This window comes from Propithecus coquereli, unplaced genomic scaffold, assembly GCF_000956105.1.
Source record: "Propithecus coquereli isolate 6110/MARCELLA unplaced genomic scaffold, Pcoq_1.0 Scaffold150, whole genome shotgun sequence".
NCBI lineage: Eukaryota > Metazoa > Chordata > Mammalia > Primates > Indriidae > Propithecus > Propithecus coquereli.
In genome coordinates this window covers 2,054,655-2,080,586 of record NW_012139414.1, presented here as the reverse complement: position 1 = coordinate 2,080,586, position 25,932 = coordinate 2,054,655, and the positions used below count along the sequence as shown (strand labels likewise).

Here is a 25,932-nt window from a genome sequence, read left to right as displayed (position 1 = left end):
CGGGTGTCCTCGCGAGGCACTGCAACTCTGAACAGCGCCAACCTGCCCCTCGTTCTGCGTTCCACCTACCACCAAACCACCCGCAAGTTTCCCCAGACATAACCATGAAAACACCTTAGAAAGAAATGAATTAGTGTGTGAAAGGCATGGATGGATTTTATTTATTACCCTATATCTACAATTTAATTTGAGGTAAAATATAAGCAACACATAAAAATGCCTATTTCTGCTACCATGTGATATAATTCTCCATTGTGAATAGTGATAAAGCTAATGAAAACTCTATGCCATCACATACTCTACCTTTTCATAGCGCTGGTATTTTACAACTCTTATTGTTTGTGAAATCTCAACACATGTAAGATTCTCCTACAAATGGCGCAGAATATCAGAGGGTGCAGGATTAGCCTCACTCCTCACGCTGTGCCTCAATGTTACAAGAATCAGAAAATGACACCGGCAATGGCAACCCCGTGGGACTGACCCGAGCTGGAACAGTGCTCCAGAGGACTCCATGCCACACAGGTTACAGGACAGTGAGGCTGTAGTGTCATCTAGCTTGCCCAAGTCATACCTGATCTTCAACTTCTGGTACACCATGCACTTCATTTGGACGAAAAGTAAAAGTGGAAGAGGTTCTCTGTATTATTTACTCTGTAATTCACACGCTGAGATACTGACCTCTGACTGTTAGGTGATCCAGATGGTTTTACTTTTAATTATGATAAAAAACATATGAACCATTATAGAAGCTTAGGAAAAGGTTTAGTCAAATATACAGATACTAACTGTTCACTCAGTCATTAAGGAGAGCCGTGAACAAAGGATCATTTAAATGATTTTTCAAATAGAAAAACTAAAGAACTGAACTATCACAGGAATTTTTCTTCACCGCAGAAGCTGAGATGTTCCAGTAGGAGATATCTTCACTTGATTGGAAAATAAACACCATAGCTGAAGGCTCTGCTGAATACGTAAAAAAATCTGATGAGATTCATCCCTGTCATTTTCCCTGTCGTTTTTCCAGCATTGCTGTAAAATCCTTATAATACATTCCAAAGTAAACCAGCCATTCCAAATCTACAGTCACTCTGCTCTTTAATTCAATTCACAGAACTGCTGAAAAAGTAGACATTTCTATCTAAAAGTAGAAAAAAAGGTTTGTATAGAAGGTATTTCTGTTATACAAGTATATTACACAGCTTGGGGCAGTAACAGGTCCGAAAAGCTCTTCTCAACCACTGATACTTTAAGCTAAAATAGGAGAGAAAACAAACAAGCAAGCAAACAGGTTAATCTGATTACAGCAATTTAACGTTCATAAATACCACAATTTAATTCACAAATTTGGTAACAGTTACTTGGATTCAAATGTACTCATAAAATGATAAAGTCCAGGAATTGACAGTATAAGGCAAATTCCATTACAGCAAAAATGTCTGGATAAAAACATCCATTATCAAGGTGTAGATCAGAACCAACTAATGTCAAGCTGTATCCTGTCATTATCATGAAAACATCAAACAGCTGAGGCTCAGGGAGGTTCAACAGGACTTGAGAGTCAAGCTTGTTGGACTCTTGGTCTAGAGCTACCCCTACTATTAATAACCTGGCCAAGTGTGAGAAATATGAAATAAGAGGCTCAGACTTGTAACTCAGTTATGCAAGATGAACACTGGATTTGCAGCTCAGTATGACTACGCAGGTAGTAGCATTACTATTAAAGGATAAAGTCAATATAATGGTACTGACTCAGTGAATTCCAATGAGGAGGACAAGGTTTACTCTACCAATTAGAAACAAAACATTTTCCTGTTAAGGCAAAAGTGCTTTTACATCTTTGACTGAGTGATATATATGAATTCAAGGAAAATCTCTCTGCTTGAATCTTCTAGCTCAAACCACCCAGTAAGGCTTATGCTTGGATACTGCATCCTCTGGAGGCGGGGCCAGCCATCTTATGGCTAAAGCAGGGAAATTACACGAGCTAATGAATATGCAAGGTGGGCTCAGGTGGACCCCACATGGCAACCCCGACACAGAAGCTGATTTACCCTAGGAGGAAAGAGGTCTACCACGTGGGGTCTGGTTCTTGCTTGATCTGAGAGCTTCCATCAGTCTCTTTTATTTCTATCAAAAGAAACAAAATGGTATCAATTAATTGCACTATGAATGCAAACCTACTCAGTTATAAATCCACTCATGAAAAACAATTTATTAAGACATGATTTAATAAGAATTACAAAATACTAAAAAAGACATTTTTAGAGACAACGATGTTTCTTTAGCAATAAATTCTAAATTTGTTATTTATGTTTTCCAAGCAACAAATGTCATATTACTTGTATGTGTAATACGTAGAGGATGTGCACTATCTAGGTTATACAGTAGTCATTCAACTGACATTCAAGAATTCACCAAGAGTCATCTGGGGAAAATGGAGCAAAATAAGCCCTGAGTCATCTCAACAGCATCAACTGCAAATCCAATTCACCCAGACCCCAAAGAACAAAACCACCATAGAGGTCTAATGAAGGAGATTTAAGAACACAATTAATCCTTTGTCCTAATAAAAACCTTAAGGAATGTCAGATTTTCACAACCAGACTACCCTTTTACCTTCTGTTGCTGGAACCTCCAACTGGCTTGGCTCAGCTGATTCTAAAGAAAAATATATAGAGAATTATTTGAACAGCGTTGAAAAGTTGCTTTAAATTAAAGAACCTATAAAAAGGAAGAGGGGAGAAACCCACCAGACTCTGTACACAAAGCACAAGTCTAAGATAAAACAACAGCCATAGAGTCTTGAGCTAAAACACACAATTAACCAACAACTATACTTCCAAATTCCTATTTTTCTGAAATGTGTTATTATTAAGTTGACGTACACAACTGAGGTCTTAAATAACAATCTTAACACTGCTCTATCATGAAAGCAAGATGTTCTTTTTTTCCCCCATCCTTCTTTGGACTACTCTAATAATAGCCTTTCATTACTTTCAATGAATCACAGAGAAGCAGGCCATTCCACGTGTTTTTCAAAGAACTGTTCTTTTTTTTCCCATCCCTCGCTCTGTTTGGGGCTCTCACTTCACTCCAGAGAGAGGCTTAAAGAACGTTAAACACCACAATCCATATGTTTCTACCCAGCACAATTTGGCTCACCAATTCAGAGCAGTCATTAGAAACTGATGGCAAGAAGAGTGAAGTTAGAAAGCCAACCTTCCTACTCTGACAGTTCATTCTACGCCTTCAGTCCTGGGGTTCCTGACGTTACTCCTGCCTTAGGATAGTGGGTTCACATGGCCTGCAGCCCACAGTTCTCAATTAGGACCCACAGCCTGAGTTATGCTTGTACAGGCTTTCGAACGCACGCATCACAAATGCAAAGAGTAAGTGCGTATATGCTGTGTAACTGAGTCTCCTTGAAGGGGGGCGACTGTAAGCCTGTGAGGCCTCACAATTACATGTGATCCGCTCTACTGTGCAAGTAGGAGTATTTCTGAGTTTTATGAAACTGCTTCACTTACCTTGTACCACTGGGCCTTCTGACTCATTCTGATCGACCAATTCTGAAAATAAAGCAGATTAGTTTAAGCAATAATTTAATGACATGTTGTTACATTTGAAAAGCATTTTAACATACATTTGCTATTCTGATGCTCCAACTCTGCCATAGCAGGTACCATATTTTCCTTACGACGAGAAGGGAGCAAACATTAAGAGTCTGGTACATCCATCAAAACCACTAATTCATACTAATTACTATATAACTCTATTACACAGTACTGCACAAGAATGAGAACAAAACTGAACATTTTAAACATAAATTCAGGGGCAAATAGGCTTAAAATATAACATTCTTTGGAAACAAAAAATTGTAGAGTAGACAGACGAACTGGGATTAATAAAAAAGACACAATGAAAAAAATTATTATGGGATTTCTTTCCCTAGTATGATAAAAGCTGAATGTCACAAAAATGATTCAAACTCTTTAACTACTGACATCACCAAATAATAACGTATCTACCAAGATAGAGGGTATACTAAAAATGCCTATAAAAAAAAACAACTCATGTTTGTGGTCCAAGCAAACAAGTGAATTTTATGACTAAAGTGAAACTCAAAACTTGGTGGCAGAAGACGCATAACTGAATTCGTGATCCCGAGGGTGAATGAAGGCTGAGGGCACAGTCGACTGTGGGAAGCAGGCAGGAACAGCGGGAGCAGGAGTAACTACATGGCTTCCCAATTCCAGGGGAAACCGAGGACTGTTTTTCCTGAACATGGTCACTAAAAAGTCCTAAACGTGACACTGAGCAGGCTTACTTTTTCAATGAATAAACTGATTAGTTTTGATTAGTCAATGTAGATGGATCTTGAAGAGTTAAAATAATAATTTCAACTGGAAAAAAAATACTGAAATGCTAAAGGTATATCAGAAAAGGATGACTCTCACTTTTGTAAATTTTTACTAATAAAGTTAACAGAACACAAAACATGCTAGCATAATTAAATCTTGCTTGAAATACTATTTAAAATCATATATTAAGAAATTAGAAGGACACTTACATACGTTCACTCAATAATATTTGAGAGCCCAATGTGTGCCAGATACTATGCTTAAATATTAATAGAAGCAAGTTCAATCACATTAAATGACCTACTTTGTCACTAAATTCTGGCACAGTAATTATTTAATATATAATAGTAGAAATAACAGTAGTCACAATAATAATAAATATAGATTGTTATGCACTGAGCACATGTTATAGTCCAGATGTTGTTCTAGGTTGGAGGTCTGCAAAATTATTCTTATAGAGCCAGTTAGAAAATATTTTAGGCTTTGCAGGTCACTCAATCTCTGTTGAAACCTCTCAATTTGGCCATAAATGAATGGGCATGATGGTGTTCCAATAAAACTTTATTTATAAAAGGCAGGAGGTTGCTGACCTGTTTTAGATACTTTACACATACTCTAAAAGACCTCACATGCTCTAAAATGCTGCAAAATAGGTACTATTATCATTTTATGATCGAGTACACTGAGGATAAGAGAAGTTAAGAAACTTAACTAATTTTACATCTAAGAAGTGCCTGGTGTTTTTTTCCTGAGAGCTAAAACAATTATTTTGCACGGTTACTGATGTAGGTAAACAACACAATGACTTAAGCACGTATGCACGTGTGCATGCACACACACACACACACACACACACACACACACACACACACACAACCCCCAGATCCCAGGGAAAAAAAAGACTTCGTGAAATACTCACGGTTATTAATCACAAGCCCTGGAAATGGTCTAAAGAGAGAAACAATTTGTATAATATAAAAATTTATTTTTACTCTACAAGAATTTACATGTATATTCATTTATTCGACTAGCATTTAACCTGTGTCACTTATGTACTACATTACTCTGAAACAGTATCCACTTCTTTATAATGTTATGGAAGACCCAGATATACATGGATAACTAATGTGGAACACTGCTAGGAAATGTTATATACAGAGAGAGGAAAAAAGAAAAATACGGACACAGAGAAGGCAAGAGAGCAAATCTAGTTAAATGGTCTAAGGGAAGAAGGCTTTCTGCCTGTCCCCTGGGAAGGGTGCAGAGCATGGCCATGATTAGTGGGACAGAAATATGGGATCTTTCGGGAAAGAGGGTTGGGGAAAGATGAGCGCATGAGAACAAGCCTCAAAAAGACAATAAAGCAGCGATTTCTGGGCGCTGGTCCTAAAGGATTTGTACGAGAGACAGCGGGAACTTGACAATGCGCTGATGGGGTAGATTCAGTGGTAGCTAAGTTTGTAGGGGGTTGGAATTGAGAAGAATGAAGATAACTTGGGATTTCTGCTTAGGTAGATGTCACTTACTGTGACAAGGAGATATTAATGAATGTAATTCTCATAATGCAGTTAGAGGTAGGTATAATTATCATTCTTGCTCTGTGGCCAAGGAGCTCACTGTTAGGAAACAATTGTCATCTGCATTTTACAGACGGAAAATTGTCATCTGCATTTTACAGACAGGGAAACAGAAGTGACTTGGCTAAGAAATGACTGACTTGGAACTGAATCCTTATCAGGCCTGGAGCCCCTGCTGAGACGCTGTAAGACAGAGGCTGGCAAAATTTTTCTGTAAAGTGCCAGAGAGTAAATATTTTAGGCTTTGCGGGCCATGCTGTCTCTGTCCCAACTACTCAACTGTACACTGGAACAAGACAGCAGCCACAGGTAATACATAAACAACTGGATGTAACTGTGTCTCTGTAAGACTATAAAACAGGTAGCAGGCTAGATCGAGTCCATAGGCCGTTATTTGCCAACTCTTTGCCTTAAAAACTGAAGAATTAGGCTGGGCTTGGTGGCTCACGCCTGTAATCCTAGCACTCTGGGAGGCCAAGGCAGGTGGATCGCTCAAGGTCAGGAGTTCTAGACGAGCCTGAGCAAGAGTGAGACCCCGTCTCTACTAAAAAATAGAAAAGAAATTATCTGGACAACTAAAAATATATATATTTAGAAAAAATTAGCCGGGCATGGTGGCGCATGCCTGCAGTCCCAGCTACTCAGGAGGCTGAGGCAGAAGGATCGCTTGAGCCCAGGGCCACGGCACTCACTCTAGCCAGGGCAACAAAGCGAGACTCTCTCTCCAAAAAAAAAAATAAATAAAAATAAAAACTGAAGAATTAAAATAGCTCAGGTAGGAGAGAATCTAGTATTACAGTAACTAAACAAGTACCTTATTTGTTCATTTCATTACATGGTACCTTTGATTCTATTACCACACACGACTGCACTTTAGAAGATGGCTTAGACTCACGACCTCCAGATACGTTTTTGTGACTAAGTAGGAAACCCTAACTTACCTAATGACTGTGAACTTGATAAACTCGGCAGAATCTAAGATCCTTCTCATGGAGCTGATTTCCAGGTAGCTGGGGGCTTTGAAAGACACCCCAGGAGGCATGCCGTCAACCACCACACAGCCAGGGTTGATTGTGATTTTCCTGTAGGGAACTTTCACCGGGAAACCCATACCAATAGCTTCACCTGTGAGACAAATAGCATAAAAGCACAGATTAATTTGTCACCTTAAGAAGTATTTGAAAAAAGTTCAAGAGTAACATTTATTTAAAAGACCGTCCCTGCTGTTTAAACTAACATCTTTACGTATTTGAAACTCAGTATGAACCTTAATCTATTAACTTTGATAGTGTCCAGCAAGAGCATAACATTTAATGTTTTCTTATTAAAGAAATCTAGCAAAAAGAAAACATTTTTTTATTTTAGTTCTTTTTTTATAGGAGGAATATAATTACCTGACCATCATTTATTGAAAAGATCTTATTACAACACAATCTCTTTGCTTACTGCAAACTGTACTTTGCGAATGTAAAACTTACCAAATTTTCGACTGAAGAGGTCATTCACTTGCTCTCTTAGCTGTCTAGCTTTTTCAACTTTTGACAGTCTTTCATTATCATCGTCTAAAACAGTTAAGAGAAAAGCCAAAAACTTAATAATGCACTTTTTTTTTTTAAACAAGAGATGGGGTCTTGATATGTTGCCCAGGCTGCACTCAAACTCCTGGGTTCAAGCCATCCTCTCACTTCAGTCTCTTGAGTAGCTGGGACTACAGATGCATACCACCATGCCCGGATCAATAATGACTTTTAATTCCAAATAAATTTTTAGGAGATCTGTGTAATTTTAGGAGTACTTAAGCATTTTGAACTAAGTAAGTTTGAAATTGTTTAAAATTATAATACCAAACTCAAAATGTGTTAGCCTTATTTGTGTTATAAAGACTGCTGCCTGATATTTTATACAGATTTCTTAAGGGAACAGATTAGACATCTGGATGATTAACAGATTTTAGCTCATGCCAAGTGTAATAGCTACCTAGAGCTGTTTAGAAATAAACTATATTTCGTCAGCAACTTCTGCAGGGGCCAAAGAGGAGTACAAGACAGCTCAAAGTATATTTGATGTCCCTGAATTAACTAGTGCAAACTCTTGTCATCTGTGCTAAGAAAGTCTGAAAAAACTGAAGAGACCCTACAAACCATAATAAAGGCAGAGAAATCGTACCTGGAATTGTCACCTGAATGATGTTAAGATCTTCAACACCTGATGCAGTAGTATTAACATTGGGTGATGAATTTATTTTTCCTTAAAATACAAATTTAAAATTAGAGTTTGTAGTTAAAAAAAAAAAAAAAAAAAGTCAAAATCTTCTCTAATAATCAGGGAACTAGGGCTTACAATCCAGACTATATAAGACAGTATTTTGCCTCAACCTTGTTCAGGGTTGTTTCTTCTCATGGAATGTTTTATAATTTTAATAACATATTAAGCCTCCTGAAAGACTGTGTTTTTCATTGTTTTGCTCTTTCACCACTACTGCAAATGCATTTCTTTCTTTTTTATTTTTTGAGATAGATGTTACCCTATTGCCTGGGCTAGAGTGCAGTGGTATCATCATAGCTCACCACAACGTCAAACTCATGGGCTCAAGTGATCCACTCAGCATCTTAGCTGGGACCACAGCTGTGAACCATCATGTCTGGCTAATTTTTCTGTTTTTTTGTAGAGACAGGGCCTCACTGTATTGCCCAGGCTGGTCTTGAACTCCTGGCCTCCCAAAGTGCTAGGATTACAGGCGTGAGTCATCGTGCCCAGTCCTGCAAAATGCATGTCTAACGGTTTGTTTTCTAGAGCAAGGACACTCACTTGGAGGGCTCTTAGAGGAGGTGCTCTCCTTAATTGCCGTCTCAAACATTTCAGGCCTAGAAACAAAAGTGAAAAAATAAAAAAATATGTGCTAATCCAATAACAAAACTAACACTGAAATTCAAATAAGCAAAAGATTTAAAAATCAATAATTCTGTAAGTATGTATTCAATTCTTAATAATGGAACAACAGAAATAAAATGGTAGTCTAAAGAAATACATCCAAAAAGACAAATTCTAATTGTGATGTTAACAGCCATCCCACCCCTTTCTATGAACCCCCCTTCTTCACACTAGTTTTACTGACATCATCTTCCCAAAGTTAGACTGTATCCTGAAAAGAATCAGTGCCAGACTTGAGAAGGGAAACACAAGGCGAGCTGTGAAAACAGGAGCAGAGTCTCTCACTCAGGAAGCAGAACCAGAAGCTGCTGCCAACTCTCTACAAACCTGGCCAGAAGCATAAAAGGTGGTCATTATGCTCGGCAAGGCCAGCTTTGATTATTTGACAGATACCTGGGTGACTCAGAAGTAAGCCTTACACCAAGTAAATAAAATCTAAAGTCCATTTCAATTAATTTCAAATAATTATTATCAGTATGTACTTTTAAATTTCAATTATTATCTATTTTGATTGTTAGCCCAATTCATAGATGTTCAAGCAAATAGAGGGGAAATTTAAAATATTCTTTAAGTTGAAGAAATAAAAGGTATTTAGAAAACTGAATGACTGCTTAGATTCCAGCAGCATTCACCAGTAGTAACACAACTGTGGGTAGATTTAGCGGTAGGAAGTTGTTACCTCTCTGGTATTCTAGGCCCTCCTTCCCTTCTTTTAACTGATTAGGGAAAATTTAAAACATATACACAAGTACAGCTTAGAGAAGAGCTTTTTTGACTCAAGAGCTAATTTAGCCCTGCCATAAATGAGAACCCACGTCCCCATCTGCCAGTGTCAACTCATGGCCCGTCCTGTTTCATTTTAATTTACTTACTTTTTAATGATGAACTTAATTTTGGCTTTGTTTCGGAGAATCTTCTCCAGCCTTGGAATGCCGAAAGTGGACGGTCTCCGGAACGGCACACCCTCAGGTAAGCCTTCCACGTAGAAGTCTTCAGGGAAAGACTCGAATAACGCAAACGGCACCTTCACTGCTTGTTTAAGGCCAAGAGCTTCACCTGTAAAACAGCCGCACACACAGGACAGAACATGGGAGGCATGGTGAAATTCAAGCCTGAAAAAGCCGAACACTTCAAATGATAATAATACTTAAATGTTAAATATTTCACTCTGCTCCCTTTCTTCTACTTATAAAAAACTACCTCATATTTTAATAATGTTTCAAAATAAACTTACCGCATTTTTCATTGAAAAGATTTTCAACTTTCTGTTTTAGGTCTGTGATTTTGGCATTCCAGGCCTCTGCATAAAAACACAACATAGATAAACTGCAATACTCTCCAATACACATTCACAAGGGCAGAATTTTTCATCTTATTTTATTGTGCATCTTTAAGTACAAAGTATAAAACAAAAACGAAAACCCCTCAAAGTCACCCCCTCAAAATTATAGTGTCTACTATATGCCAGCTATGGTTCTGAGTATTTTAAAAGACTTAACATTTATAATCCTTATAATAACACTATGATGCAGAAGTAATGTTATCACCATTCTGCACATAAGGAAAATGAGGCACAGCCTGCCTAGTCACAGAGTTATAAAGTAGTAAGTAGCCTCAGATTTGAACCCAGGCAGTCTGGTTCTACAGTGTGTGCTTTTAATCTTTGAGATATATACTGACTAACCAAATAAAAAAAAAATTCACCTGGTAAAATAAAGCACCATTAATTTCTTTTATTTAAAATGATGACATAAAGAAAAATAAAATAAATGCGTATTTACCAAAGGAAAATTCTCTCCCTCGAGGCTTGAAAGGAACATTAGAACCATTAGTCTGGGTAGGGGTTCGAACAGCTGAGGTTTGAGGATTGTTGTTATTAGGGCCTGAAAGAGAATTAAAAAAAAAAAATCATAATGAACACATATTTAATTATGCTGAAGCACTACCTGTGGTTTCTCCAGGACACACTCCAAGTCCAGCCTGCGCTAGAAAACAAACCTAAGCTGAAACGAACATGGGCATTCCTGCTGGTTCCACAGGCCTCCACCCAGCTTCCCATCTCCAGCCCTACACGCTGCCATCTCCACCCAAAAGGCAATCAGCTTTCTGGTTGATGTGAGGTACTTCAAACTCAATGCCTCCTCTCATGCCCTTTCGGAACCAGCTAATTTTTGGTTACCTGTTTGCTTACATAGTTTTCCTTTAACCGTTGAACATAAGCACAACTTTAGGGATCACTATCCCCACTATTAAGCTTTCCTTTGGATTTTCCAGTGGCTCTGACTTATCCTTTTATTGATTTCTTAACACAACTTAAGAAACAATGTTACAGTTTATCAGTTGGTTTGCCATGAAATGAAAATGAGTATTAATTCCAGTTATGCATATAAACTCCAGGACTTGAAGTTTCTTAATGCAGGAACATCTAAGGCTTATAAACAATAAGCATTTTAATCTAAAGTAAGCTATTTTTCAAGGTATGAACAAAAGAGTCAAGATAATGTAAAACTGAAGAGAAGTTTCATCTGAATTCTTTGGAGTATAACCAACATTCTTAAGATACATCCTGAAACTTCCAACTTCCCAATTTGCAGAAATGTTTGTGTAGGCTCTAGGCTTTCACCTCAATTGCCTGTGGAGTGAGTATCTACTTCCAATGCCTATCTTCACATAAATGAGTGTTGCTTCATTAACATTTTTTGCAGAAACACTATTACTAGCTAACAGCGCACACTGGCCACCGTGCCAAGCACGCAGTGTGTAGTGACTGGTTGACCCCTCACAGGCAGTGCCACTGCCAAACCGGCTGTAACCACGGAGGAGCTGGGCGACAGGCTGTGTGACTTGGCGTTGATTATGCTGCGTGGTGGAGCTGGGATGCCGACCTTCAGAGTGGCTCCTCAGTACTCTCTAACACACTCGTGGATAAGAATTTCGTGAATCATTTCATGAATCTGAGCAAGTGACGACAAACACACAGCACACCATTCCCTATAAAATGTCAAGCCTCAACATTCTAGTCTTTATTTAAAAACTCCTAGATAACAACCACAGCTTCCTTAGATAGAACAGTAATGAAAGCATGCGGACCCGGACTAGCTGGCTCTCACAGCCTGGTTTACCTGGCAGGTGTATCCACACAGATCAGTACATTCCACAACCACAGTTTTAGAAAAGGCCACTAAGGTTACCCAACTAACACCCCTGCCTAAGCTCCCAGCTCACGAAGCAAACATTCAATCACAAGTGGGCAAGAACAGAAGAAACGTGGTCAGATGACACAACTGAGTTCACAGAAAAATCTTATTCTTCACTAAATTAATAAACTGGCACTGTGGTTTATACTTAAGTGAGAAAACACTATACGTCCATTAGGATGGCTAAATTAAAAAGAAAACCAATACTGAGTACCATGAGGATGTGAGGCCACTGGAATCCTCACGTTCCAGGTAGGAGGGTAAAGTGTAAGCACTCTGGAAAACTGTTAGGCAGGTTTTTTAAGTCAAAGCCCAGCAACTGTACTCCAAAATACCCAGCAAAGAGAAGGAAAGCATGTGCCGCACTTTGTGCACAAAGGTTCGCAGCATGTTTACTAGTCAACGACAGCAAATGCAAACGTCCATTAACAAGTAAATGTGCAAGCAAAATGTGGTGGATCCACACAAGGGAAGAACACTCAGCAATAAAAAGGAAATACTGAAATATGTAACAACAAGGATACATCTAAAAACATTATGTTGAGCAAAAGAAGCCAACTAAAAAAGAGTGCACACACCATTATTCCATTTATATGAAATTCTAGAATAGGCCAGAGTAAACTATGGAGACAAAAACCAGACCAAGGCTTGCCCACGGCCTGGGGAGGGCAGGACCGGCTGCTGAGGAACGTGGGGGGCCTCCTGGCTGTCGGAGAGGTTCTGTATGTTGACTCGAGCGCTGGTGCAGGGGTGCAAACATTTTTCGAAACTCAAGCTGTACAGTTAAAATGGGTGCATTCTGCTATGTAAAAATTATACCTAAAAATATTTTTAAAGTAATGAGAAATTCCAGTTATAAACATGTATAATTTGGAAGAGAATTATTAATAAGGGACAAGGTATGTCCCTCTTAACACTAACTTGTGGACAAAAATGTCCTAGACTTGGACAAAGCTCTTGTCTACTTAAAACACCTCATACTTGTTAGTATGTTATGGTACTTTAACTAATATAAACTAAATTCAGAGTCCGTTTATAGCACTGTTTAGACAACATGTAGCTAACATAAAGCTCTGTCTATTACAGGACAAAGTCTTCTGTTTGTGGCACAGGTTTAGCAATACAAAGCTCTTCACTGCTAACGTGAAGGCAAGTCTAAATGATTCTTCATTCACCCGTCACTGACCTAAATCCTTTTCTTTTGAATCAGAAATCAAAACTACAGAGGAAAAGTACAAGTACACAGAGGGGGGATTTAACCTGAGGATGGTATTTTCTCCAATTTGGAAACACATTGTCTTGTGTGATAAGTGGGTTTACCGCCCAACCCAAAGGCCACTCCTACCTTGTCTCCCTTGCTTGCTCCACTACAAAGCAAGAAAAGCTAAAAATTTGCATCTCCATACAAAATTGTTCTAGATAACATATTTATTTGTATTTAATAGTTCAAACCTCAAAAAGCTAAACAGAATTTTAAAATATGACCCCACAAAATGTCACACATGAATGTTCGTATTAGTATTATTACTTATAACAGTGAAAATGTGGAATCCCCAATGTCCACGAAGTGATGAATGAATAAACAAAATGTGGCATATTCATACTACGGAAAGCCATTTATTAATACAAAGAAATGGACATCCATCATCAGGATGGCTATTATTAAAAAAAAAAAACCCACAGAAAATAACAAGTATTGGCAAGCTTGTGGAGAAACTGGAACCCTTACGCAATGCTGTGGAAAATGGCATGGCGGCTTCTCAAAAAATTAAGTATAGAATTATCAAATGATCCAGCAATTCCACTTCTAGGTACATACCCAAAAGAATTGAAAGTGGGGACTACAGTAGATTTTTGTGCACCTAAGCTCATGACAGCATTATTCACAATAGTCAAAGGTAGCTGCTGTGGACTGGGAGGAGGGAGGAGGATGAATGGGTCATCAGTGTCTCATGGGGATAGAGTTTCAGCTGGGGAAGATGAAAAAGTTCTGGAGATGGGCAGTGGTGATGGTTGCACAAGAATGTGAATGTACTTAATGCTACACAACTGTACAAAAATGGTTAAAATGGTAAATTTTATGTATATTTAGCCAAAAAAAAAAAATTTTTTTTAAAACACAGTCTCATTCTATTGCCCGGGCTAGAGTGCTGTGAGGTCAGCCTAGCTGACAGCAGACTCCTGGGCTCAGGCAACCCTCCTGCCTCAGCCTCCCAAGTAGCTGGGACTACAGGCGCTCGCCACCACACCCGGCTAATTTTTTGTTTCTATTTTTAGTTGCCCAGCTAATTTTTTCTATTTTCAGTAGAGATGGGGTCTCGCTCTTGCTCAGGCTGGTCTCCAACTCCTGGCCTCAAGTCATCCTCCCTCCTCCCCCTCCCAAAGCACGGGGATTACAGATGTGTGTTACCATGCCTGACTCAAGCTCTCCTCTTCAGAGGTTCATCCCATTGTCTTATGCCACCCTTACTGCTTTTGCAGATATACCACCGTATGACACAATACCTTCTTTGCTGCCTCTTAACCTAAGTATGTGTTATTCAGCTTCATGACTGCTTGTCTTCTCATTGTGCCCCCTTTCCTTCTGAACTTGTTCACTGTCTTCATTGTGCCCGCTAATCTTGCCATGCTTGTGAAGTTTGGGGGCTGATACTCCTTCAATTGCATCCCTCACCAATTTATCAAGTGAAGACAGCACGGAGCAATCACTTTAAGAGTACAACTGCGATGACCCTAGAACCAGCTGGGTCCCAGGACTTCTGCTGACCTTAAAAGTCTTTGAGATACCAAGTACAGATGGAATAAGACATGTAATCATTCTCTCTAGAACATGCGATTGTCATCACCACTTGGACTTCACTGATCAGCACTTTTGCTCACGTTATTTCCTCTATCATGAAGGGACCTCCTGTGTCTCTCCCTGGCTAAATTCTACTCTCCCAGCAAGGTCTAATTTAAATGTAGTCTTCTCAATGCAGTTCCTATCACCTCAGAAGTAACTAACCCTCCCTTTTTTATGTAGTGTTACCGTTCACATTGTTCAAATCTCTACAGATTCAGATCTAGGTTGGTCTGGTTATGCAGTGTCTTTTTGCTAAAAAAACAAAAACAAAAACAAAAAGAAAACACCACATGTACTTTACAAGTAGCTCCTTCAGGAAAGGATGGCAGCTTGTATATAAATAAAGGATTGAATGTATTTTTAATTCTTGGCATTTCTGAACAAATAACTCATGTGGCCGATGGTGTCCATAAGTTTCTCAAGGATGCCTGTTGCTTTCAGGTGAGGAAACAGGTTCCCTACACAAGATAATGAAATGGGGACTAATGCTCCATTCAACAGCAGCACTGCTGACGCTTATTACAAACTTGAAACCTAATACATAAAGAAACAGCCTAATGCAGTTATTTCCTGCTGTATCTAAGAAGAGACAAGAAGAAATATCCACACTCAACAGTTGGTTGAGGACTGTCTACGGTATTATACGAAGTATTTTAATAGTGTGAACCTGAAAAGTTGAAAATCCTGCAGACCCAATGGGAGTGGAGAGAAGAAAGTTAATCTGAGCACGTAGTAGAACTACTTTAACCCAAGGGACTGCTATTTAAACCATCCCTAAACTTTCTTCTTGAAAGAAGCAAGAAAAATGAAGAGGGAGGAAAAAAAAGATGAGAAAAAAATTCCATATTACTCTGCACACTTACTTTAGTACTAGGAAAGAAAAGCATTTTAGGCATTTTCTTGATCAATTTATGACATAATCCATGAAAAGACGGCCTTGCTTGCTAGCTAGAGAAATAGCAGAAAAATTATTAACTCATAGTTTCTCAGTAAGGGCTAAAATCCATCATATGAGCTTTCTTCCCCTCTCTCTCCCTCCCTCGAAGACAGGCACCCTGCCAGTTCCATTTTCACAGCATCTGAAAAGAGCCCAATAGACAGAAAGGAAATGTAAATCTTTCTCTTTACATTCTCCCAAAACTGCGTTTTAGAATTTGCTTTTCATAGCCCAGAAGAGTTCCAGTAGGCACAGTGGGGGGTGCAGTGTGAGCTACAGGCCTCAGTTCCTGTCCCAGGGGCAGAATCAGTGAGGAGACCACAATCATCAGTGACAAGCCTGTCTCCAAAGGGAAGCAGCCGTTTCTGTTATCAGCCCGCCCGATAAGGAAAGAAGATGCAGATGCAGCAGTCCCCTGTTAATTTGGCTACAGCCATAAATCATCTTCACCCTCTTTTCAACTCCTAAATCAAAAGCCTAAATACTTGGTTCTCTCTGCCGACATTATCTCCCTCTTTTTCACTTCCGTGTTGGCTCTTCTTCCATCAGAAAACTTAAAATAGACTTTTCTTCTTTCTATCCTAATCCTTGTCTGGAGAAATCATTCTCAAAACCTGCCTGCACTAGCTCACTCCCTAACAATCATGTTATCTGTTTTCAGGTAGAGGTTTTCAAAATTTCAATTAGAAACGTTCAGAAATTTAGCTTTATCACAGGTAGCTATTCATACATAGAACTAGTTTTTCTGTAAAAGCTCATTTACATAAAAATACACTTAGTGAACTGAAGACTCAAAAGGTGATGCCAGGAGATGGCCCCTACCTTCCACAGTGACCTCAATTTCAGGAACCTTTGAATTACTCCCAGGGCTGCGTGGTCTTTTAGGGGACTGCAATGCTGTGAAAAAAGCACACAATTATTTTTGTATATTGTAAAACAAATAAATACAGAAGGGGATGCTTTATAAAAGCAGAGTATTAAAATTCATACAGTTTGGCTCTTTGCAAAGAAACCTGAAGAATTAAACTGGTAGTGTAATCCTCCACATGGTTTCAACAAAGCTGTGGAAACATGAATGAAGGAGGATTGCAAACATGAAATTCTCAACGAAATGTTTAAAAAAAAAAAAAAAAAAGAGGTCCATTAAATAAAATACCTTAAAAAGCAAAGACACAAACTGAAAGATCCACAAAGACATTGGCCAATGATTCAGCATGATTTAAGTAATGTTGATAAAGAATGTTTTAATGCACTGAAATATACTAAAGAGTATACATAATCTCTTACCTTTAGTGTTTATTTTACTAGCCATTCCAGGAGGCAAGTAGGAAATAACTAGTTCAGGTCTAGAAAGAAAACCAAGAAATATTACAGTAGCCAGGACAACGAGGTCCTCTTCACAGCTAGTAAAAACAGTCATGACCAGTGTTTTTTATAAAGGCGTTTACAGAATCATCCTGTAATGCAACAAGAATTCCAATCATTATAGACCAAAAAACCTGACTTTTCCTTCCCATGACTATCTGATCACTGACTCTGATAAAAAGAGTAAATCCTTTTTTTCAAGAAAATGAAGATTAACACTAGTTTACTTTCTTCAACCACTGAAATTCTGCAGAAATGTACATAAGAAACTCAATCACTGATATTTAGTTGCTCACAAGATTGACCAGGAATAACAGAGCAGATAAAAATCAACATTTTAAACCTCAAGAATTTAGAAATACTAAGAGACACTGCAGTGTCTCTAAACACCACTGGGAGGCAGTTGTTACTTTCTCCTTGTACTGATGAAGGACAGGATACAGTATCTGCAGAGGTAACAGACAGTGCCAGGATGCTAGCTCAGAACTAGGCTTTTCCATCAAGGACTTCAAAACCGTACCTGTCACTTCTAGATGCAAAAAAAACCTAACAAATAATTTTATTTTTTTAATTCCAGAAATGACTACAATGGGAAACAGAACTTACTTTTTAACAACAAACTTGATTTTATTACTCCCACGGACAATCCTTTCAAGTCGTGGAATTCCAAACCAGGTAGGGCTTCTAAAGGGAATTCCTTCAGGCAAGCCTTCTACATAAAGGAACTCGGGATTTGATTCGAACACAGGATATGGTACTTTTACTGCCTCGGTGAGTCCAAGAGCTTGAGCTGAAAGTGTAAGAGAACATAACTTATGAAAGATAAAATTTTATGCCGACTACCTTTTATTTGTGTCTGCATTCTCAAACAAATTATGTACAAGTTCCCTATAATCTAGCAATATCCACGTATATCGAAGGCATTTTGCTTAGTATATTGGGCAAATCTGAAGAACAAGCCTTAAAAAATAAGTACTTTTAAGAGGAACATTTTAACACTTTAAATCAAAAGGATAGTTATGTTATTAGTCAAAACGATCCCTGTGCTCTGGGCAGAATCGAACTAAGGCCATTTCACGCAGCAATGGCGCCTACCCAGCCTTTGTTATCATCTAGATGCAAGCTGGCTATTTACAGACAGGAGCTGTGTGTGCTGCATGGAAGCAGAACTCATTAAGTTAGAGTGATCAGAGGCAGAGTAATCAAGATTCCTGATCTGGGACACAAAACGTCAACACCAGGTATTACAATAACGGACAGGAACGCCCCGGGAATACTGCTATCACTCCCCACTCCTTACTTCCTTTTCCATGACAGATACACCCAATCAACTGAAACACTCTTTCTTGCTGAGCCTCCTCAGAATCCTTCTCAAGACAGCGCTCCAGGAAACCGCTGTCAACAAATCTAAGTTGAAACAAATGGTGAAACCTATTTGCCGCACCGGTGTCAGCCAGACAGAAGCACAGACAACGGAACTAGATTCACCCGACTCCTCCCTTCCTCTCCCATTGTGACATATGAGAAAACTAAATCCACGAGAAATACAGCAATTTGCTTGGTTTAAGTGGTGAGTTTAGTAGTAGAAATAAACTAAAACCCATGTTCTGGGACCATCCTGCTTTAGGTCCTGAACTTGTATAATTCATTCAGACATGGCCCTTGATTGATGGTTTTAAAATAAGACCTAACCACTGTATTTTACTTACCAAATTTCAAATTAAAAATCTCTTCCACTTGCTTCCGTAGCTTGGTAATTCTGACATTCCAATCTTCTTTGACTGGGAATCAAAAATGAATCTAATTAATGATGTTATTTATTGGTACTGACACAAATTAGACTGGATTTTGGAACCAGAATGCAGACATTCATCTTTCCAGTGATTCTCTTAATTCGATTGTGTTTAAAAACAAAAACTTTGGGTCTTAAGGGAAAACATAATTTTCTGTACTTGTCAAATACCAAAAGAACTGCAGGGAGACAGAACTGAAATTTAACTTCACAGTATAAATAAGGAAAAATTTGTTTGTATGAAAGATTGCTCAAAATTTGTAGTTCTCACACATTTCTCCTTGAAAGTATACCAGGAAACTGGGAGACCACAGCTGGGAGACCACCTATGAAAGGCCTAAGGGCTCCCAGACCAGGTTCCGCAAGTGCAATTTCACTTTTATTTGCTTTCTATACAGGCAGCCCTTGTTCTATCTAACACACGTGTGCATGTGCCTAGAAATCCACATAAAATAAAACTTCACCAATCAAAGCAAGTTTCCCCATTAGAAATAAATGGTAAAGGAATCAGGGAGATGTCATTCAACCTTACTAACATCCACAATCTGGTTTATTTTTCTACCCATTATTGAAGACAACCATTACATTTTAAATGTAACAAAAATAAAGAAAAAACGACAAGCTACTATATAAAAGACTTGTGGAATGTCACTTACTTGGCCAGGTGTTCAGGGCTTACTGGAGGAGCTATGGATGCAGAGGATGGAGGTGGACTTGGGGACAAGGGAGGACGATCAGAGTTAATGGATGACAAGAGGGAAAGAGAAAATGGTAAAGGGAGTGGAAGAATCGCTTAAGTGAGGAAGTCATCTGTGTTTGCTGACAAAGGCAGTGGAAAAGGTTGGAGAAGTTCTGAAAATACTGCTAAAGGTTGGCAGCTTCAGAAAATCTTCTTTTAACATTTCCTTTACCTTAAAAGAAAACCTAGCATCTCAAGGGTTTAGTATGACCTGCTTTTTCCCTCTGGACTTCACAGTAATCCAACCATTCCCAGAGATAACCCTGGCATGAACCAAATTTGAGTGACTACTAACAAAGCCATCTAGACCCTCCTTCTGCAAGGTCAAGCGCTTCTGTTAACTTGCTGCCCGGCCTCCTCTTCTCACCTCCCATCTCCAGCATTTGCTACACCAATGTGCAAAATGACCTTCACATTGCACCTCCCCATTCCTCCCCTTCAAAGCCCCATTACCTGCCACGCCACACAACCTTCTCACATGACACTTATCTTTCACCAAACTGCGGACGAAGTACACCCAAGCAGAAATTCTTGATTTGAATTATCCCATCAAAAGATTCATGCCTGGTCCACTGGCAGGCCAAGTAAGGTTTTATTGGAATGAAGAAACTACAACCTTTAACTCTTTCCAAGGTCTTTTATGAATGGTAGAAAGTCAAGTATTGTTAATGATTGGGAAAATTGAGATTCTCCTCTTGGTGATAGGCCTTTAAACTCTGCCTGAAGACAGTAGCAGATCAAGTATTGCTTGATGGCTCATCTATGGTGCCTGCATATTCTTTAAATAGCACATGTTTAGCATTCTTGGGTTCTGCAGTCACTACTGCAATTGCCCCTAATAAAAACAGTGATTACAGTCACCACAACCTTGAATTTGGGGTCTGTCTTAAGAAATAAAGACTTCTATAGGCATTCATGATGTTCAGACTAATCCATTCTAAAGATCTACCTTCAAGAATATTCTTCTTTCTCCATTAATTCCCTTAGCAAACAATATGTCACTTCCAATCTTCAATTCATCAAAAGCATGCTGAGAGGTGCGCCTCTGAGTTAAGCACTGATTTATCTTTTTCACTGCAGGACTCCTTACACAAGATAACTCTGTTTCTCAATCACTTTTCCCGTCACCACACACACAGTATCTATTTGGCATGCTGACTGACCTCTAGTAACTGTCCCCAGGTACACTGGGAGCTGAAGGAGCAGTATTTTAGGACACACTCATAAACCCAACTTGCACACTAGCTCATTGCACAAATGTGGGAACAACTAATACACAACCAAGATTCATACTCGATTCCAAACGCTTGTTTCCTGGCAACATCAAACTTCACACTACAGGGTTCTTGGCAACAAAAGTCCCTAGGGTGGTAGACAACCTACAAATCATGGTCACTTATTCTGACATCGTGTAATGATGAACAAAAAGATGGGAAAGAAAGAAAGGCACACAGAACTCAAATTAAAAAAAAAAAACCCAAAACCTTTCATTCAAGTAAGACTTCTTTTTCTATAAGGCTAAGATATCAGTGTTATGCATCAGTGTATAACTACAGTATTTGTCATTTTAAGAACAGGGTGCATTTGAATAAAGATTAAGGTCTAAATGTGTATTGTCCAACATGGTAGCTATTAGCCCTTAGCAGCTAAAATGTGGCTAGGTAGAACTGAGCTGTGCTGTAAGCATAAAACACACACCAGATTGTCAAATAAAAAATATACCGGTATAAAATAAAGAATGTAAAATACTGCATTGTGTATTTATTTATGATTACAGGTTGAAACACACAAATCTGGCTACTAGAAAATATAAAATTACCCATGTGGCTTACATCTTGTGGCATACATTATATTCCTATTGGACAGTACGGTTCTAAATTCAAAGCTTGAGTTATCCCAAACTATTCGTATTGATAAACCAAGGAGTGCCTGTATTGAGCTTCCACAAAAGATTTTTTTGAGGAGGAAAGGGAGGAAGGAGGAGGTCCACAATTTTAAAAGATTAAATTAAAAAAAAAAAGAAAGCTTAGAAATCATAGATCTAAGCTTTTAAAAAGGATTTCACAACTGTTTTACCTGGTGTGTTCGTTCTTGGCTGAGTAACTTCAGTTGTACTGTGAGTCAGAAGTTCTGGTCTGTAGAAATACAGTTGATATTAGCAATACAGGATTTAGCAACAATTTAAAGGACTCCCCCACACAGCTGTGTACTGCCAAATATTCCTAAATACGGTCCATTCTGCCTACATTTGTGGTGAAAAAAAAAATCATTTGGGTGACTCTAGTTTATTTTGAAAATAGCAATTTTTAAATATTTTGGTGGGACCACCTAGATGTCTTCAAAGGTATTTTACACTTAAATGTGCAAAAACTTCACTTTCCCCCCCAAAACCAACTCAGAATTATCCCACAATATAGCTAGAAATAGCTAGTTGTATCACCTTCAACGTTTCCTCTCCTTTTTAACTCTCAGTCCCAACAAATATACACAAACGCACAATCCTCAATCAGCAGCAAGCCTGATTCCATCCCTTCAACATTCCTTCCGTGAGTATTAAAGATATACAGCCTTCTATTCCTGTTCCCTGCACCCCAATTACCCACTCTGATACCCTTCGAAAATGAAGCCAGAATAATCTTTCAAAAATGCAAATCCAAATTATTTTAAGAGGAATCTGCTTCGAGAACTTCTAATGACTGCCACTTCTTTGGCAGGATCTAAGGCCTTTCTCCACTTGAGTCTGTCTGTCCTGACTCCGAGTCACACCACACTCACGTGGCATCACTCCCCCCACACAGAATGAACTAGTTACGTGAATAGGCGAGCATATTTGACACCTCTCACCCCCACTTATGTTATTTTGTTTATCTGAAACGCCTTTCCTCTATTCTGAATGCACAACAGACCCATCTAGATGTGCTACCATCACCCTCTCGCCTGAAAATGCTTAATAACACTTTATTGCGTTTACCTTTGTATTAGCCTCCCAAGGACAGGGTTCCTGTTAGACCCAATTTTGTGTATCTGATGCTTATACTATGTAATGTCTTAATTTTAAATATAGAGAGAAAGTCCTAATTTGAGGAGAACAAAAGGGCTCATCTTCATCAAATTAATCTTTCCTTAGAGAACACGCCGCTGCTGCAGATTATAATCTTACCTTTTAATAACAAATTTAATTCGATTGCCCACTTGAATGATTTTCTCCAGCCTTGGGATTCCATACCATGAGGGACTTCTAAAAGGAATGTTTTCGGGTAGTCCTTCCACATACAGATCATTAGGATGTGCCTCAAATTTTTGGTACGGTACAGCCTTGGCTTCAGTGCTCCCCAAGGCTTCAGCTGAACAAAATCAATGCAATTCAGGAGACTAAGTTTGTGCTGAAATCATATTTTAGTACAATCCAAAGCAAGGTGCATGTCAATTTTTTAAAAATGGAAATACTCTGGAAACATATTTACTATTGAAATAGATGTAATACAGCAAAGGAAAGTATAAATGACCCACAATCAATAGCTAGATTTTGGTGGATTCAAGGGTCCCAGTCCTAAGACAATCTTAATAGCTCGAAGATCTTTAAATTATGACAGACAATAAACACAACCTAAATACTAATTTTTCAAGTATCTGAAACAGACTTTTGCTACTGTTTGACGAGCATAAATAACCCTCTTTCACTGGCTGCTGCACACTGGTGAATTTCAGGCTGTCCTTTCACCTGCACTGCAACCTCGAGATCAATGTTCTTCCTTTATCGCCTACTTGCGAGGCTGCCATTTTAAAAGGAAACAACTTTCCACAAAGAATTCAGGGAATGGGAAGTAAAAATAGTAACCAGAGGCTGGTACAGATTAAATGAAGCATAACAACCAGAGTTAATGCATGAATTCTGTTTGGATACAGATTCAGAGCAAAATTTTTCAGATAAATCAGGAAACTCGACTGAGGAATGCATATGAGCTGATACCAAAAAAACCTGTTAATTTTGTCAGGTGTGTTAACGACACAGTAATTGTGTAAGAAAATGCTGATGCTGTTCAGTGATGCACAGTGAAAAGATAAAATGAAGTGAGGCCTGTGATTTGCTTTGTAATATTCCTGCAAAGTGAAAAACAGGCAAAGGGATAAATGAACAAAATGTGGGAGGAGTCTTAATGATGACAGAAAGTGAGTAATGGGTACTTCAGTGTTCACTACGCTATTTTCTCTACTTGGGAACAGGTCTGACAGAGTATAGTAATGATCACAGCGGTTAAAATAAATATGCCCATAAAAAATAACAGTAAAGGTTAGAGGCTTTCAGAGTCATACCTGGGAGTGATATTAAATATAATCTTTCTCTTAAATTTAGCAAAAACATATATAAACCTAATTCTAACAAACTTTCCATAAAATAAAAAAATAATCGACTGCTAGAGTTGAGAGAGAAAGAGAAGTTACAGAAAGGTGAAGGCCAACTGCAGTGCTTGCTCATCGCGTGATCAACATGGCCTCACCAATAAGAACCTTCTGCCCCCAAAGTCTCCTTATTCTACTTAATTCTTTCCCAGACCATGTAACATTACATATCTATTTACTTACTAAGCATGTTCCCTAGCAGAATGAATGCTCCAGAACAAATAGAGGCAGGGCATTGTCTTCTGCACTGCCAAGTCACAGCACCTGACACACAGGTGTCCATAGGTACCAAATGACTGAAAGATTATGCTGTTGGAAGTAGTGAATATTTCCTCAATAGCAAGAGTGGTTAATAGCTAAGAAGAATCTAAGTTTTCTTCTCTCCCCTTTGGGAACTTTAAAGAAAGCAGCAATACTCTATATTAAAGTAGCTACATTCCTAGATCCATCTAAAGCCTGAGCACTAACAAAAAGAGGCAGCTCTTTATTGTTTATAAGTAACAATTACTAAACTCTTAACCTATTTTTATGATCTAAAGCCAAAATATTTTCCACTGGCCACTTTTTCTTTCTGTGAGCAAACTAACTCCTCAGCTGCTTTCCATCTGGGAAAAGCTTTGTTTGGTGAGCACTGGTGACACTGCCAGGTTTGGCTGATTCTTTATCATGCTCAGTTTCCAGAACAAAACAACATGACGGCAAAGTTGATAAACTGTTCATGCCGATACTCATTCTACTATGTCGCTTACTCATGAATCATAATGACATTATGGTGGCATCTCTAATTATATACAATGTTAGTCACTTGTATTTTACTAAATGTCTAGGAAATATAATGATTTTAAAATTGGGAACTCAGTCAGGTACAGTGGCTCAAGCCTGTAATCCCAGCACTTTGGAAGCCTGAGGCGGGAGGATCGCTTGAGGCCAGGAGAGTTCTAGACCAGCCTCAACAACATAACAAGACTCTGCCTCTACAAAAAAACAAAAACAAAAAAATTAGCCGGCCGTGGTGGCTTGAACTGTAGTCCCAGCTACTCAGGAGACTGAGGCAGGAGGATCACTTGAGCCCAGGTGTTTGAGGGTGCCGTGAGCTATGACAACGATGCTGCACTCCAGCCCAAGTGACAGAGTGAGCCCTTGTCTCAAAACAAACAAACAAACAAAAATGCTGACCAGGACATGTGAAGGGGTATCAGACAGGGTAATACAAAGGTCTGTATGAAGAAGGACTTCCAGGGCCAGGAACTAAGAGTCACCAGGACATAGAAAATATATTATTGTTAAGATGTGGGACGGAATGGGCTATCTGTGGAGAAAGCACAGTAAGAAAACAGAAAGAGGGCTGGGGACTAGCTCTAGACTAGTGTTCCCATGTGTGTAGAGTGCACGAGGGGAGCTGGCAGCCAGAGACTGAAAATGAGATAGGAATGGGACAGGAAGAAGCCAACGGTCAAAAATTTTTTGAAAATTTCCATAAAAAGTTTAAAAAGAGGGGAGGGGGAGGGGAAGAGGGAAAGGAAAGGGAAGAGGAAGACGAGGAAGAGCAAGAGGACAACACAGAATTCTACTGAGCAGCAGGATAAAATCGAGGGAGAGAGTGACTTTGGGTGACAAAAGATGTTACTGTGATAAACCAAACCTAAGAACTGTAAGCGTTTATGAAGTGCGGAAGAAGTAAGATGAAAGAGATAGCCGGGGCAAGGCTGCAACTTCAGATCGTTCCCGGTGGCCTGCTGTTGAAGCGCTCCTTCATTCCAGAACGGCACACTAGCACAGTTAAAGGC

At 38.9% G+C, this 25,932-nt stretch overlaps 1 protein-coding gene across 8 annotated transcripts in view; it reads right to left on the bottom strand.

Moving 5' to 3' along the window:
- Positions 1-130: 130 nt before the first annotated feature.
- The window catches only part of GTF2I (general transcription factor IIi), a 93,125-nt gene continuing 67,323 nt past the window's right edge, over positions 131-25,932 (bottom strand). For all 8 annotated transcript variants that reach the window (XM_012640308.1, XM_012640312.1, XM_012640310.1 and 5 more), the window contains 18 exons: positions 22,905-23,088; positions 21,821-21,879; positions 18,923-18,994; positions 17,820-18,003; positions 17,136-17,194; positions 16,671-16,745; positions 10,654-10,755; positions 10,107-10,172; positions 9,745-9,928; positions 8,750-8,805; positions 8,108-8,188; positions 7,420-7,503; positions 6,883-7,066; positions 5,284-5,312; positions 3,531-3,572; positions 2,620-2,661; positions 2,055-2,130; positions 131-1,254 (listed from right to left, as the gene is read on the bottom strand). In XM_012640308.1, the coding sequence (XP_012495762.1) occupies positions 2,072-2,130; positions 2,620-2,661; positions 3,531-3,572; positions 5,284-5,312; positions 6,883-7,066; positions 7,420-7,503; positions 8,108-8,188; positions 8,750-8,805; positions 9,745-9,928; positions 10,107-10,172; positions 10,654-10,755; positions 16,671-16,745; positions 17,136-17,194; positions 17,820-18,003; positions 18,923-18,994; positions 21,821-21,879; positions 22,905-23,088 (1,562 nt within the window). In that variant the 3' untranslated portion in view covers positions 131-1,254; positions 2,055-2,071. The remainder of the gene's footprint in view (positions 1,255-2,054; positions 2,131-2,619; positions 2,662-3,530; positions 3,573-5,283; positions 5,313-6,882; positions 7,067-7,419; positions 7,504-8,107; positions 8,189-8,749; positions 8,806-9,744; positions 9,929-10,106; positions 10,173-10,653; positions 10,756-16,670; positions 16,746-17,135; positions 17,195-17,819; positions 18,004-18,922; positions 18,995-21,820; positions 21,880-22,904; positions 23,089-25,932) is intronic.